General features: G+C 40.4%; 1 protein-coding gene across 1 annotated transcript in view; it reads right to left on the bottom strand.

The window, feature by feature from the left end:
* CREBBP (CREB binding protein) overlaps window positions 1-14219 on the bottom strand; it is a gene marked incomplete at its 3' end in the record, with an annotated part of 74999 nt that extends 60780 nt beyond the window's left edge. The window contains exons 1-2 of the mRNA XM_009873788.1: window positions 13688-14219; window positions 13511-13561 (exon numbers count right to left, since the gene is read on the bottom strand). Of these exons, the coding sequence (XP_009872090.1) occupies window positions 13511-13561; window positions 13688-13957 (321 nt within the window). The remainder of the gene's footprint in view (window positions 1-13510; window positions 13562-13687) is intronic.
* Window positions 14220-16102: the final 1883 nt, after the last annotated feature.

Here is a 16102-nt window from a genome sequence, read left to right as displayed (position 1 = left end):
CTTTTGCTTGTCTAGAGACAACACAGAAAGGTGAGAAGAAAAAGTTACCTCAGGAGGCAAAAAATGATCTAAGACCTCGACCAAGCTGCCAAGTCCACGAACCAAACCCAGAGTCTCAAACCCCAGGAAAGCTGAGGTGCAGAACAGAGGCCAAAAACCATATCGAACTATTGTATCCTCCTCTGTACCACAGAGTCGTATCAGAGTGAGCACAGCTAAGCGCAACTTCAGATGATTGCTCTTCTAACTACACGAGATCAGAGACAGCGTGGATGGGACTGCGAGACCGAATTTCATTCATTCACTCAACCCAGCAGCAATTAAGTTGCCTCTTCCGACCAACATTGATCGCAGGCTCACAAAACCAGTCACGCTGTGAGCTACGTAACCCAGCTAAACCAGGCTTCACGCATGGTGCTGTGACAACCGGCGTCCCAGCTCCTCTCCCTTCCTCAAATCAATTTTTCTCTAATCGCTTTGGAAATCACTGGGCAATATGACCTATTTTTGTTAAAGGCCTCACAGACAATTAAGTTCCTAAGACTGCCAAGTAGAGAGATGGACAGGTAGATTATGACACTTGGATTAACATCTCCATGAAGAAAAGGCACAAAGACCTCTGCCATTACCCACTGTGTCTAGTGGCAGATAACGATGAGCCATTACTGACAGTTTTGTCCTGTCAGCAACTCAGAAAGATTATCTGAGGACATGGAGGGAACTGAAAGCACGACAGGAAACGGTTTAGAAGACCCTTGGGGAGGGGGGCTGTGAAGAACTACAGCCTGTAGAGTGGCAGTGTGAGGATACGCAGTCAATCTACTGGTTACGCTACTCTCAGATATCTTCTGGCGATAAAACAAAAGTCAGAGTCTTTTTTCCCCCCTTCAAACTGATCCCATACCTCTGAATCTGACAAAATAGCTAGGACGAATACACAAAGACAGCCTTTTAGTGAGCCATCACTATCCTTGTGTTATTCTGGCCTTAATCTGTGGTACAAAAGCTACAATCAATTTAACTGTAAACCCCAGATTAATAATGTAAATTATTTCAGAGAACAGAACATGTATGTCATAATTAGGGGGAGAGAGAGCAGAGATGATCTGCTTTGATAAAAGGCCAGATCTTCCCAAACTAACAGCAGTGTTGAAGAGCTGCATACGTGAGAGCTTGCCTGTTCAGTGTAAATTGTTCCAGTAAGATATTTGTCACTCACTACTGCTTTCTTCTAAATCCCTTATATTCGCAAGGAAGGACCCTTCTCCTGGCTTCCTCCTGTGGTATCAGAAACAATCCAGTGTGAAATAACAGGCTGAATGCTGAGGAGACAGTAACAACTAGCTCCCCCTCTCAAAAGCTGCCAGAGCAATTGTGCATAAATAATCCAACCCTTCCAGAGCCATTGCTACACGGCATCTCGCATGCTTCATCCAAAATCACCCATTACTTCACTGATGGTAAGGACACACTTCTTGCCTCACCTTTTTTTGTTGCTGTTTTTTTGTTTGGTTTTTTGTTTGCTTTTTGTTTTAGAAAAAAGAGCAATCTAGCACAAAATGGAAATTCTGTGCTTCCCATTACAGGCCACAGCTCTAAGAAGCACGCTTTGGGTTGGGCATGAACGGAAGGATGAGTATACAGAAATGGTATACACTGCTATACAATGCCATTACTGTCCTAAGTCATGACAGGACAGAAACGACCCAGAACTTCTCCTGTACTCGCTGCCACCAAGCCCCGCAACCCTGTGCATTCTTTACTTTCTTCCTTTATGGGCCTCTGTTACCGGACTAAGCCTTCCAATCCTTTGTCATCAGACTCCTACACTTACTTCAGATCTAGGCTTTCAACACTCTACTCGGTTTAAGAGCTCAGCATTTTGTCCTCCTCCTCTCTTCCCATCTATTGAAATGTTTTTGCTACCAAGAAGCATGTCACCTTGCTTGGCTTAAATAATTTTCACTTTCTTCCTTTTGATCTTACTTATCTTCCTCTCAAGGAAACCAAGCAGTCAGGTGTCTCAGACGTTAGAAGCTGTCAATTAAAGCATGCTCCAAGTAATGGAGGAACATCAGGAATTCAGACAGAGACAATTCAGCTGCCTTTAACCCTGTTCGTAAGCAACAGTGAAAGAGGGCAGAACGGCTTTCAAAAGGCTTATTTCTGCTTTCTGGAGCGGTAACTCCACAAGAGACAGAGACCTATGCTTTGCCATCTGCACTGCCTCACCACCGGTTCCCAGAGGAGCTGAACGTGCACAAGAAATTCAGCGCTGCTATGATCTGGCATCAACCACCTGGAGTTAATCCCTCCTCGGTCCCCGGGTGCTGCTGCCACGCACGACTCCCATCAGTGCCTCTGCCTGCAGGCTCGGTGCAGAAGAGCGGCTCTCCAGCCAGGCACACATCGAGGACTTTGCACTTTGGACTCTTATCTCCCTCTGGTATGAAACAGAAATCTCTAACACGAAGCAAGGTCCACGTAACCGGTTAAGGCTCTCGGAGAAGCATAAAAGACAGGTCCATTAGGAATTTACGTGCGTTGGCGAAGCAGGAAAGACAGGCTTTCTTTACTATGTTGGCATCATCTTGTATCTGTTTACTGACAAAAAAAAAAGTAAGTCCTTACTAATTACTATTTCATCCTATAGTAACGTGTTCCAAAAGAAAGTCACCATGGTGCTTGGAATGTATATGCCAGAGGGACAGATGGAGAAACAAGGAAAAGATTAATCATTTTATGGCACAAAGCCAGTGGCATTACCAAAAAAAAAAAAAAAGTGAATTCAGTTCTAGTGCAAGAATGGTGGAAATCCTATTATCTCAGCTGAGGTGAGAGCACCTCACCTAAACCAATCTACAGATTTGGCAGTCCGACAAAAACACTAATTTAAAAATATTCACTTTTCAAGTCAGTGAGTAACAAGAATGCCTTAAAAAAAGCAGCATTTCAAGAATCAGTTTTGGGAATTAAATCATCACCTGGCTAGCAGCCTTCGGCAGACGCCTATCTTGCGCTGAAATTGTCCACTCTCCCAACTCCTTAAACTAACTGCTCTAGCAAAAGCCTACCACAAAAGATTCATGAAGCATTTAGAATGTCTTGCTCTAGTAGAAAACTAACGCAGTGAAAAATACTCAGGTGTCCAGGAATAACTGTAATTTACTTCATCCTCTATTACAGGATGAAAGATTTGCTAAAGTTAGAAATAAAATTTTAAAAATTCCATTAAGATGAAGTCAGGTGTTTTATTACCACTTGCATTAAGTTTCCAAAAATTTCTTGCATTTCACAAAGGTCAAAGACAAATGTAAGTATTCCAAGGGAACAAGACCATTTAAAAATGTACAAATGTTTCCACCCAATTACTGAAATACAAAAGATAATTTTGCGGGAAAATGCTCTTTACAAATGACTGAATATACAGAGAAGTCTTAATACATTTAACTAGAAATTAACCTTTTCTGTGGGGAAAAAAAAATTAAAATCACATGCTTGCACTGTATATGCCTACAGAAAGAAAATGTCCCAAAATTCCGCATAAGCCTGAGTGCTAATACGACAGTCTATACTATAGGGAGAATCAAAGTAATTTCTGTACTGAGCATCACTGTTATACTTAAAAAAATAAAGCTCAGAAGGCTTACTTTGTAACGAGTGTCACCTCTGCAAATAAAAACTTCAAAGCTCTAATGGATAATTAGCCACAATTCATCAATGTATTCCAATTGCTTTAAGCGCTTTTATGAGTGCCAAGCAGAAAAAGTGGCTTTCTTCATGTAAGAAAGAACGATATTCTTAGTACATAAGAACAGAGAGTTAAACAGAACCACAAAATTAACTAAAGATGTTTCAAAGGTCTATTTCACCAAGAAAATCTAGTTTGGATGCAAACACTAGCTCAACACCACTTAAAAAGAAGATTTTGAAAAAAACTGATTTTCAGTTAAGATACAGCTCTACAGATACTTGATTGGATATTCACAGGTCAAAATCTTTGAGTTACTTCCAGAAAAAGCATCAGTAGGTACTCAAACACATTTACAGTCACATCAAAACAGAATTCTGTAACACAGGATCTCAACTGAAATAGCCCTGTCCTCCCCCCAATTCCTATAGATCAGCATCATTAAGCTAAATGCAGCTTTCTAAACCAACAGCAAACCTCAACACAAAGTCCATGCTTCCCCCTTTATGTTCTGTATCATAGATATTAGGCTTTCAAAACATACTCAACAGGCCACAAAACAATTTACAGATGCGTCTGCCCGCGTTTCAGCAGTTTTGAAGTGCCTCTAGTTACTGGAGGTAGCCAAGTAAAAGGAGAGCACGTCATGCTCCAAAAATTTAGTATTATAAGGAATAAAATATTTTGCTAAGGAAAACAGTAGCACTACAGAAGAGATTCTTTCCCATTTGTCCTCCCAGAAGCTGGCCAAAGATACACTTTCAAGCAGCCTGTGTGATGCAATATTCTACAGAGGTAGCAGAAAAGGCAATAGTAGTTCTACGGAGTAATAGCAACAGTAAAGGTATCTCATAATGAAAATCAAAGACACAAAACAAATTCACACTACAGGTTACACTAGATACGTTAAAAGAAAACAAACAAACAATAATATAGCTTACTCAAAACAACCACTTAGCACAAATGTAGCCTGACATTAACAGTAAGGAGAAAAAATAACTATAAATAATTTACACAGTTGAAGTAATCTTTAACTTTAAGAGCCAAGTACGTTTACTTTGAAACACCACACTGACTTTCAGCTACCTTGAAATCTCCAGTCTTTCTGCAGAAATATTCTCTCCTTGAAAAATTCACATGAAGCTATCAAGAGACTTCCCAACAGGTTTTCAAGCAAGGTAAGAGCTGACGGTTGTCTTTGAACACACGCTTAATTGAACAGTGTGAACAAACTAGGCCTGTACACACAAGCTTCTCACTGAACGCAGCCTGCGCACATAGAAATGTGTTTTAACCCAAGATGCCCAATATCAGATTAAGGAGGTAAACACAGCACGTTCCAAGAGTGAAATCCCATCTTCGACTCGTGATGTTCCAACACTTCTACTTCCAGGGTACAGAGATCCTCTCACTGTAAAGGTAGTTATTTAATTTAGTCAATTTGCCACAAGTTTCAAAGGGCACTCGTTTTTTGCTTGATTTTAAAAATCCCTTTAATAAAAAAAAGGTACCATACAGATAAGGACAGCATTATGCTGCAGTGACTCTGAAAACACGAAACCTTTCCACCCCAAACCAGCAGCATCTCTCAAGAGATACTAAATATAATCTAGTTACTACGCTCTTCTAAAAGTCTATTTCATAGACTTTTGGCAAGTATGCTCCTATATTTACCGCGTTCTATTTTCATTATGATTCATTCTAAAACAAAGGCACTACCTAATGCCTTTTACGGCACAGCACGCTGCTCATTTGCCAAACCTAAGCAGATTCGTGCACACACGTACCAAAGACTATCGCTACCACTTGGGGCATCTTCAGAACGTCCAAGTACTAACATTTCCAGATGCTACTTAAAGATAGCTTTTGTAGCATCAGGAGTATAAAATCTGTCTCAAATCTTCATTCATTTCAATTCCACAAAGTGTTTTTGGCCTTAAAATTAAAGCCATTGCTTGGATTACATACAAACAGTTAAAACAGAGTAAGCTCGGTATGTCACTTCCCAGTTACAGCAATTTGCCATTCCTTCTACTCAGCCCTGCAAAGTAAGCTAGCCATTCTGTCAGTAAAAATTCACATTTTTGTTTCTGTTTTTTTTTCAGACTGGGAGGAAAAACATCTTTTCTAGTTTAAAAGTTAATCTTTAAATAAAGGTGAAAAATAGCCTGTCCGCTATACAGTAGATTCAAGCATGCCCTGTGTAGCTTCTCATACTGAAATTTCAACCCTCTAGCTAAGTGAGGGGATTTTGAAATTCCAAAGGGCAGTTTTCAGACATAACGTTATATTTTGTCTGATGGTAGAAAGTGTCCTGTTTCTACACGAACAAAGTGTTTTTCACTTGTGGAAGCCACAGAAGTGCCCCCTCTCACTGCCTCTCCTCTCCTAATTTGTTTCTTAAGTAGGTTCACACAAAATATCAAGCTACACGTAATTTTCCAAGTTTCCTGCATTGCCTTTTTCCTAAGGAAAGAGATCACCAGCATTTAGTTTTCAGACCATAATACCAGCTGCTCTGACACATGTCTGTATGTACTTCCAACTACAGGATGCACTACATAATCACTGCTCATCGTCAAGTACAAAATACTAACGTTATCTTTTAAGTAAGCAGAAGTTTTGAGACCTGCTAAAAGGTCTTGAAATCCAAAATGCTCCTGTGAAATAGTATCTACACGCACAACCGGAGTCTATTAAGAAAATTGCTACAAAGACACTTCCTTTTGACTGAGGTAACCAGGCATTTCATAACGTCTACACATCAACATTTAAGTTTCCAAGTTTTCCTCCTTCTCAACATTTGAGTAATTTTTAACCTCTGTATTAAAAACCAAAAAAAACCAAACAGACCTAATTATGAAGAGCAGCAGAAGATATGTGAAAACTAGAAAAAATAATTTCACTCCCAGCTCTTGGTAAGCATTCAGAAGCTTTCATCATTTTAATAAACCTTCTGAAACAACACTGGAAATAGTGCTTTAAATCTGTGGCTTCCAACAGAACCAGCAGACCCATTAGTTTCACTTCCAAAACCTTTTTCCGACACACTTTTAGAAACCAACCCCATTCCAACACCACAAACTGAAGAACTAGAAGACAGTAACCAACAAGATTTAGAGAAACCCTTAATGTTTGTGTTGTGTTACCACAGTAGAAGATAATGGCACGATTCTACTCTGAAAAGCTACCATAAACATTTGAATTATTTTTTAATCAGCTGGACGATAAGCCAATGTAAGTTAGAGATGGGCTTTTTACTGCCCAAGTTGGAAGCAAAAGGAGATGAAAACCAAGTGTGCTCTGCTCCCACGAAGACCAACTGTTCTGCTTCGTGCAGCATTTACCTTGTGGCGCCAGATCAAACTGAGCCTGGATACCCACTTAAGTATAAGCAGAAAACACAAACCCAGGGACTATTGCTTCAGAGATCTTCAATGATGTCGCACAACTGCAGAGGAAATTTAACTCACTAGAAACAGGAAACAATTCCATTTCAGGTGTCAGGAGTAATAGTTTGGTAAGCAAGCTTTTTTAAGTCGCCAGATCTCTTCAGTGTATCAAAGGAAACCCATCTGTGGATTACCACTTTGCACAGTCATGTTGCAAACCAAAACTGCATTACAGACACCTTAATTTTACCACGAGTCCGTGATTTTTGCTGGTTTGTGTTTCTATACGTTTACACTCTTCTTCTGTTTGTATCATTATGAAAAAGCACATATGTCTTCTCAGTAAAAATGCCGTTTCTGTGACAGTTATTCAAGAGAACCAAGCAACTGCGGTCAAGCCTGTAACACTGTTAAGAGCCCCCTGAAAGTGGGAAGCAGCACTATTTGGAATACGATTTGGAGTGGCTGTTTGTGTTTGCCAGAGGCATGGTCTGCTCAGAGACAGTCAGTTTGGCAGCCTAGTACCGACCACTTAGAGGATGAGAAGCAAATTAACTGCAAGTCATGTAGAAACAATTCAGGCAGATTGAGAGTCACCAGAGAAACAAACAGCACCGGCAGTTTGCTAAGACACACAGAACAGTGGAGGAATGAGAACATCTTCAGCTGACTTAATTCACAATCAGCAAGCGTATCTAAATCTGGTACTTAGCAGTATCAACCGCGTAATCTGTTTAAATAGTTTGCTTCAGGTTTTTTCTCATCACAAATTTTCCTCACTACCGACTCTTCAAAACACCAGGTCAAGTAACATAACTACATATGCAATTTAAGCCCAGTATCAGAATTCCTGCTCTTTAACACAGTTAATTATCCTATTAAATTTACTCAAAATTAATATCCAGCACCAAAACACCACTTGGTGAACAACAGGGGGCAAACCTATGAATCCGCCTGTCAAAGGCAGAATCCAGTTCTTTTACAGTTCAACAATAAGAAAAAGGCACAACTGGTTATTCTCTTGGTAGACACAAAAAATGGGTTTTACTGTTTCCTGAAGTTCACTTCTAGTAAGAGCTCCTCTTTAGTCTGAAACTTCTACTGTAATGTGCAGTGCCACGTGGCTATTCTGACTAAAAGTTGAAAATACACACTGTTCAAACCAATTAGGCCAGTACAGTGAAGAGAAAAAAAAGTTCTAAACTCATACAGAAAAATCCAGCATAAGAGACCTGGGTTTGCAGAGTTAGTGACTATTTTGAACCCAGTAAGATTCTGATGTCAGTCCTACTACTAGTACCAACTTCCAACGGGGCTTACACCCACACAGGTAAGGAAAACTTACCAATTATACACAGCACTTGGAAATCTGAAATCTGAACTCATTACTACCAGATCATCTCCTGAAATACCAAAGATCTCCTGGCCAGATCAGCTTTTCTATCAGTTTCTGCCTGCCAGGCAGATTCTAGCTTATATCAATACAAACACTAGCTTAGATCAATACAAATACTAGCTTATATTGATACAATTATTTTCCCGTAGAGTTTTCAAAACGTGTAGAAATGAGGTTACTAAAAATCTAGAATCCTGAAAAGGGATTTTACATTAAAAAAAAAATAATAAAATGATGCAAGCCTTGTAACTACATAAGAAAATAACAATTTTCTCCTGATCTCTTTATAGATTCGGACTAAGATCTGAGCAAACAATTATATCCTTTTCTGGGGCATCCAGAGCCCAGTAACATGTTTGATTAAAATGCAGCTTTCATAAAGAAAACTAACCTTGAGGTAGGTTTACTAGTTTACCAGGTTTACTAGTTCTACAGATAAAATCACTTTGAAAAGGATCACCAGCAAGCAGTAGTTTCACTGCAGCTTAAAAGCAATGGCTTCTGCAGATCATCAGACACACACAACTCCAGGATTTTTTCCTGTTTCTGCTGCTGGGTACCAGCATATCCTTATCGGAGTGATACAACTCTGAAGTTACCAAAGAAAAGGCAATTCTTTTTGCAGAATTGTATAAGGAGCTATTACACCTTGGAAACACATGAAAAAGAAAACACTTGAGCCCTACTCATCTCAACAGGACTTCACGACTTATTAAGGGAAACAGTGAAAGCATCAATTACGTGAATCACTGCCCAAAACTCTTAACAGAGTGCAAAAAGCAAGTCTGAGAACCACACAAAACAACTGGGGACCTCCCAACGTTTTCTTCTGATTTTCCTCAAGCTTTGATAGCAGCACTAGGACGAGGGGAACACATCTCAGCGTGAGACTATCTGATCAACAGAAACACGATTTCAAGCTCTTGCCAGTCACAGCGAACTGTATGAAGGCTTCATCTTCCTCATTTGCAAAAGATGAACTCTCACAGAAGAGCATTAGGCACCGAGCACGCTTCCAGCGAAGTGCTCATTTCCCTGGAAGCAGTAAGACCATCTGCTTAGCTTTGCTAGCGCTTAACGTGTTCGACAACCAACTATCTTAAAAACAACTCTCATTTAAAAAGAGTTTCTAGCTCGTTTGAACACATTTTCTGGACTTAAAGGACTTTACAAAAAAACATGGTACAACACAAAAGAACAATTCTGCTACTACTGGAAATTACTGTGACAAGATGATCTATTCCTCTATTTCTATCAAGTGGTAAGTGTTCAAAGAACTCTTCCGCTCTTTTAAGTAGATTGCTTAAAGAACTTCAACCCAGTCAAATGGAAACTACCCTTGCAGTGTCACCCTATTAGACAGGGCCACAATGCCACAGTTACAAACAAAATTGTTGCAGAAAAGGAGTCTGGCTGTGAAGACAGCACAGATACATGCAGTAATGCAGAAGACGGAAGTGTCCTCGAGGTTTCCAGATGATCTCGGACAAGTCAAAATCACAAAAAAAGTGCTCTAAATAATTCTGAATACACAAATTGCACAGTCACAGCCAATGAAGAATTCAAATCCTTGCTATACTAAGTTGTATCTTTAATTCACAAAACCTTCTCACGGGCTATGCTACTCCCTATTTCCAAAAATGTTCTAGGCTATGAAGAACATGCTATAGACTCCCAAAAAACCAAGAATATGACTTCAGAACTACTGCTTAACTTGTGTTGACAGGCTGCTTCTTCTAGAGGATCGTATGAAATCTAGGAAATCATTCGTTCCTTGGTTTGTCTTTATAGATTGAAGAAGAAGTTTTTGGTTCACTCTTCCCCTACCAACAGAAAACCATTTGTCTTGATGTTAGCACCTTATGGCCCCCCGATGCTGAGCATCAGTTATTTTTCATTCTCTTTTAAACTGGCTAAGGGTTTATCTGCCACTTTTGGCTTACGCAAGCACACGTACCATGAGCTGGAGTTACCATGCTCACTTGTGGTGTAAGTTTCATTCTCTGAAGAGCTGCCTTAAAAATGCCAAGTCTGGCTCAAAATTAATAATAATGGTTTATGATGCTCCAGAGGAAACGAATCCTAGTTGTTTCTCAGAGCAGGTGAAAGGATCAGGATCTTTTTCCCCTTCTTTTTCTCTTACTAGAAAGAATGCTTATAAAAACAAACCACAAGGGGGAAAAAAAAAACCAAAACACAACCACCCAAAACAGAAAAAGCAAAGGACTTCCCTTGATTAGTCACTTACTAAAAAAGGATTAGAACAAACCATCAAGGAAGCAAGGTCTTGCCCAACAAAACGTGTCCCAAACCATAAGGGTCACGAGTGCTACACACTGCATATAAACACATCGAATGGAGAAAAATGGGGTTCTGAGCCACACCTGAATGAGGTTCATCAGTGATGCACGTCACTTATTTTAAACATAACAAGAACATCTTGGTTTAAAACCTTCTTCTAGATCTTTTTTTCTGCATTTGTGTTTCACACTTTTTCTTTCCCTTAGGATATATTGCTACAGTCACCGCCTAGAGAATTAGTTTTCAGCCTTGATACAGTCCTTCAAGCATGATTGCAGCTACATTTTAAGCCATTTAGTCAAGTTAGACACGTTGACTATATTAGGCAGATCAGCTGCCTCACCACTTTTATTACTGCTCTCCAAATCTTTTAAGCTGTACACATTAAGTAGTAAACATCAGGGAACAGGAGGTGAAAAAACAAACTAACCCATGGTCTCCTTCAGCAAAAATTTCAGCTTCAGAAGGACAGACAAACTCACTGAAGTGTTTCTTCACTTTTCTTAAAAGCTTTCATCACAACTGGAGCATCAATAAGAGAAAAAGCTAACACACAATCACGGTTGATAATCCTATTAGGACAATTAACTGGGGGATGGGAAGCAACTGGAAAAGGATGCCAAATCCTCAAATGTCTACTAAGGAAAAGGGAAAAAAAAAAAAAAAGAATGCTACTGCTTCTCAGAAAAAAATACAGAGAGCAATGTGTTCCAAAACAGAAAAACAAAATATTTATGTAAAACATTGAGCTCGCTTCTGAGAGAATGTAAGATGTAAATAAAGTAAAACTTAAAAAATCCCAATCAACCAAAGAAACAACAGAAAAACCACTACAGGACGATTTTAAGCTTCATCTTGTTCCACAAGAGATGGAATCCTGGAAAACACCAATTTTTCTATTTTTGTAAGGTAGCCAAGTTTTAAAAATTGTTTTCTCTTAAGTGCTAGCACCTTCACAGAAGCACCATTTTATCACTTACGCTCTGTCATTAAACAGCCCTATTTTTTTCAGTTTCTCCAAACAACTCTGTGCAAAAGGACTTCTGAAAGCACTAATTTCGCTCTGGCCGTTTGGAAACACATCACCAGTGCTGAGCGCAGCACCGCGTATGAGGACAAACTAACAATCTGTGTATTAGGGATACTTCTACTATTTTCCAACATATTCCTTGTTCAAACTAATTTTTACTTTACCTCTTGAACATACACTAACAGAGGAAGTCTAGGTCACCTTTTCAAGCTGGTGAATCCCACGGTGCAAGCGGCTCTCAGGCTAAGACTCAAGTCCTTGACAAAGATTTTGTCCGAGTGCTGGCCTATGCTTTACTGGGGTGAGTTTGTTTGAAATAAACTGAGGCATCACAAAATCTCCCCCACCAAGTTCATACATACTCCATCAGTCAAGTCCCTTTGCTTTCTACTTTCTACTGGAGTTGGCTCACATAGAAAATTAGTACTTTCACCATATAATTGCACAGCAGCTAGGAAAAATCTACTCCTAGGAACTTGGATATCTGCAAGTTTATAGAAGTAAGGCGGATAATTAGAATCTGTCACTCTTCCCACAAATTTCAAAGAAAACCAAATGAAAGATAAGCTCATTTTCTTTCTTTGCAGATCAATCCACTCCTCACAACAAATTCAGCCAATTCGGAGGCTGGAGACAGCTATATCCACTTTCAAATGCTATGACCTTCAGACTGCAAGCATCCCTTCCTTAAAGGGATCCCCTTCAGTGCAGAAAGAATGCTTTTTGAGCTTTACTTAAAAAAAAAAAAAGATATACAGTACTCCATCATGACGTCAGCATTTCTTCAGAGAACACGACATACACTTATGTTAGGCAATGTAATTTTTTTTCTGCAATTCCTAACACATCAGTGAATTAATATTTATGTATTAATACACTGTCACGATAATGACTAGTGATGAATAGACAACATTCCAGAGAACACAAAGGGTTTGCCATCAAAACTTCAGGAAGGAACTGTACCAGATCACCACACACAAGAGATGAGGCACACCGCTATCCAACTGAAAGACAGGAGGAGAAGCAATTAAAACACTTCTCCAAGCTCACACCTTGAAAATGAAGAACTAAATAGCAATAACTGTGTCAACCAAGGACCAGAGCAGTGCCTCAAGGCAGCTACTTCCTAGTGTTTCCTGCCCTGACCTGCAGTGGCCACTGATTTAGACTTCTTACCCAGACACTGCCCTTCCCTTTCACAGAGTTTGCATTAGCTTGGCAACGCATGTGAAAAATTTCATCTTTTCAGATCAGTTCCTCTCTATTTACAAGAACATTCACTGCACAGCTGTTGACAGTGGTCTTTGACAAGAGGCCCAATCACTACACCTCTCTCTTCACAAGTATTTCTCTACCGGTTTTCACATTGCTTTAGAAGATGTGTCTGGCAGCTAAATTGAGATCCTGCTTCCTTTTTGCAGGATTACGCTACTCTTTTCTAATTCACCCTGCTAAGATACTACCCAACTCTGAACTTCAAAGACGTGTTTTTCAATAAGTGCTTTCATTTCTGATTACACCAGAAATACTTTTTCAATTATCCTGCTTTCATGATGTGAACTGAACCAGATAACTACGGACTCAAGCAAATGCACTCTTCGGTTTTGTTCCAGAAAAGAATCTACTACATTTTCTGAACACCTGTATGGAGAAAAAAAACAAGTGGAGTAAGCAGAATATATTAAATTATATGTACATACTTTAGTCATTGCTCCTGTCTGTGCTGTGTTCAGTCCGGTGTGACCAGCCATCTGTGGAGATACTTGGGTTAAAGTCTCTGCCAGCACACTGCCTGCATTCCCCTGCATGGCAGGGGCAGAATATTGCATTCCTGCTCCCCTTCCTCTTCCAGCTGCCCCAAGAGATCCATTCATTACCTGCCCTTGTCCTTGCTGAGGCTGATTCATTAAACTGTGACCAGAATTACTGTTGAGAAGGCTCTGGTGTGTCTGACTGAAATTAGTATTCATACATATCCCAGGTCCAGTCTGTGATGTCGCAGGGCTGCTTGTCACCATCCCCACTTGTTTTTGTGCTTGAGAGTTCAGAGTTTGCGAGGCGGGTGTGGTAGGTCCAGAGGTGCTGGTTGCTTGCTTTGCCAGGCCTGAAGCAGAAGAGTCTCCCTGGTTTAAAGGGCTCTTACCCATAGCACCCAGATTACCGATATTAGCACTGTTCGGCTGCCCTTGAACCTGACCACCAACTCCCTGCTGGACAGGGCTATTTGAGTTCACATTTCCAATTCCTGGGTTTAAGGAAGAGCTGCTGCCTCCCCTCAGAAGTTCGGAAAGTTGTTTGTGTTTGGAAGCCGCATCCGGAACAAGGTTCCCACCGCTGTTCAAAAGGCCCAACTCGCCATTGGGGATCAGCTCATCGGGAAGATCATTTTCCAGGTCAAACAAAGATCCAAAATCTACAAGTTAAAACAGAAACACAGGTGAGAAAAACAGAGCAAACAAGTAGCTAAGGCATGCATTAAGGTACCTCTGTGGCCAAGACTCAATATTGGCAGCAAGTGAGCAAGGGTCCCTGTAACAAGAACTCCGGAGCCTTTCCGAAAGCACAGGCGTCGGTCCCTGCTGTGCGCACACAACCACGCACGGCACAGCACTGCCCAGTCAGCAGGCTTTCTGCGAGACTTTTGTCAAAATACTGTACCAAGCTTAAGAAACTAAGGTGGCACAAATACAACGATCTAACCTAACTGCTAAATTTCTCTTGTTTTGGCTAGAAGGCGGCGGCAGACATATCAAGAGATATTGTTCCTGGTCATTTACTCTCCCAAAAGAGCAAATACATCACCCTCTCCCACCTCCTGTGTAAGCACAAGCCACTGGATTTCACCCAGCAATCCCACCTCTCCCTTGTAATTTACGCCAAAGAACACCTTCCAGCTGAGCTCTGAAACTTGATCAAAAGAGCACAATCACTTCTTCAGTTTGATCCCAGCCTCACACAAACACATTCAGTATCAGTTTCTCGTCACTGATTTATGCCACGACCCACTACCTCACAAGATCCCAAAAGGCACTCCGCGTTTTGTCCTCATAATGGCTCTTGAATCAAGTCACCTCTCGATCCTCAAACAGCTCAAATAATTCAAATTGCTCTTTAAGTGCCCAGTCCTCATTTATCACGCCCAATATTGACAGAGGTAATCCACACACTCTCCAGATGAGCAAAATAAATCAATTAAATCTTCATTAAGCCACCTGGAAGAACGGCTCTGCCTGGCTAGAACATCCAGACTGATAAAAAATGATGGGTATTTTTTGATTTGGTTTTTAAAAAGGAACAAATCTGGCTCACCAAAACGTTTTATTGCACATCATAAGCAGCATCTGTATAACAATGTTGTTTGGCATGTAACTGAAAATAGAAAGGTATATAGGCACTTTCATGTGAAAACAGAAGTTATATATTTGAAGACACAGGACAGGTGCACACAGCAGTATTAATAAACATGTAAGCAGCCTAGATTCAATTCAGCAGAGTAGCTGTTCAAACATGCAGCACATTAGAAATTTTTTCCAGTCCAAGGATGTGATCTAAACCTACCATTTTTTTACTGTAACGTAACAGAAATGCATGAAAACTTTTTTGCCCCCCTCAAGCCAGTCCTGAAAAGTTCTAGTCCCTCACAACAGCAACAGACAAACCAAATTTCTTCCACGTTAGAGCAAACAGAAAACCTTTTCTAAAGAAGGGCATTGCAAAAGCTCCACTGTTTTAAAGTTTAATGCATTCTTCAACCACAAAAAATGGTGCAAGACTCCGTCTGCTGAAGTGGCATTACATTTTTTTGACCGCCTCGACCATGCTAACTGCATTGAGAAAACAAAACCAAAACAACACCTAACCCGCACCACAAAGCTCAGATGCACCACCAACACATCTCAGTATTCGAGTTTCCAATTCAACCTAACTGAAGAAAAACAAGTAAAAATTTTCACATGCTGCAACGAATTACATGAATTACAAGAACAGTAACTGTGAATGTACACAAAAATGTTAAATTCTGCCCCTTCAGGGGTCTACATCTTGCCATCACTACCTACAGAAGCCAATAAGCTCTGAGGAATCCTTCCAGGCCTGCACGGCATTGACCATGAGAAAATAGACCACAGCACAGCAACAGACCGCGGATTCCCTTTCAAGCAGGGAAGTAACAATCTAACTTTTCCTTAGCTAGGTTCATGGAATTTCTCTCCTGCTGCCTTTACCTTCAGTTGTTTTGTACACCTTCGCAGTTTATCTTCCTGGTGTACCTTCAACTACACTCCCTCCAGTGA

The sequence above is a fragment of the Apaloderma vittatum genome, unplaced genomic scaffold (assembly GCF_000703405.1).
Source record: "Apaloderma vittatum isolate BGI_N311 unplaced genomic scaffold, ASM70340v1 scaffold6737, whole genome shotgun sequence".
Lineage (NCBI taxonomy): Eukaryota > Metazoa > Chordata > Aves > Trogoniformes > Trogonidae > Apaloderma > Apaloderma vittatum.
The sequence above is the reverse complement of the archived record's forward strand: the minus strand, read 5'-3'. Positions and strand labels throughout refer to the sequence as shown.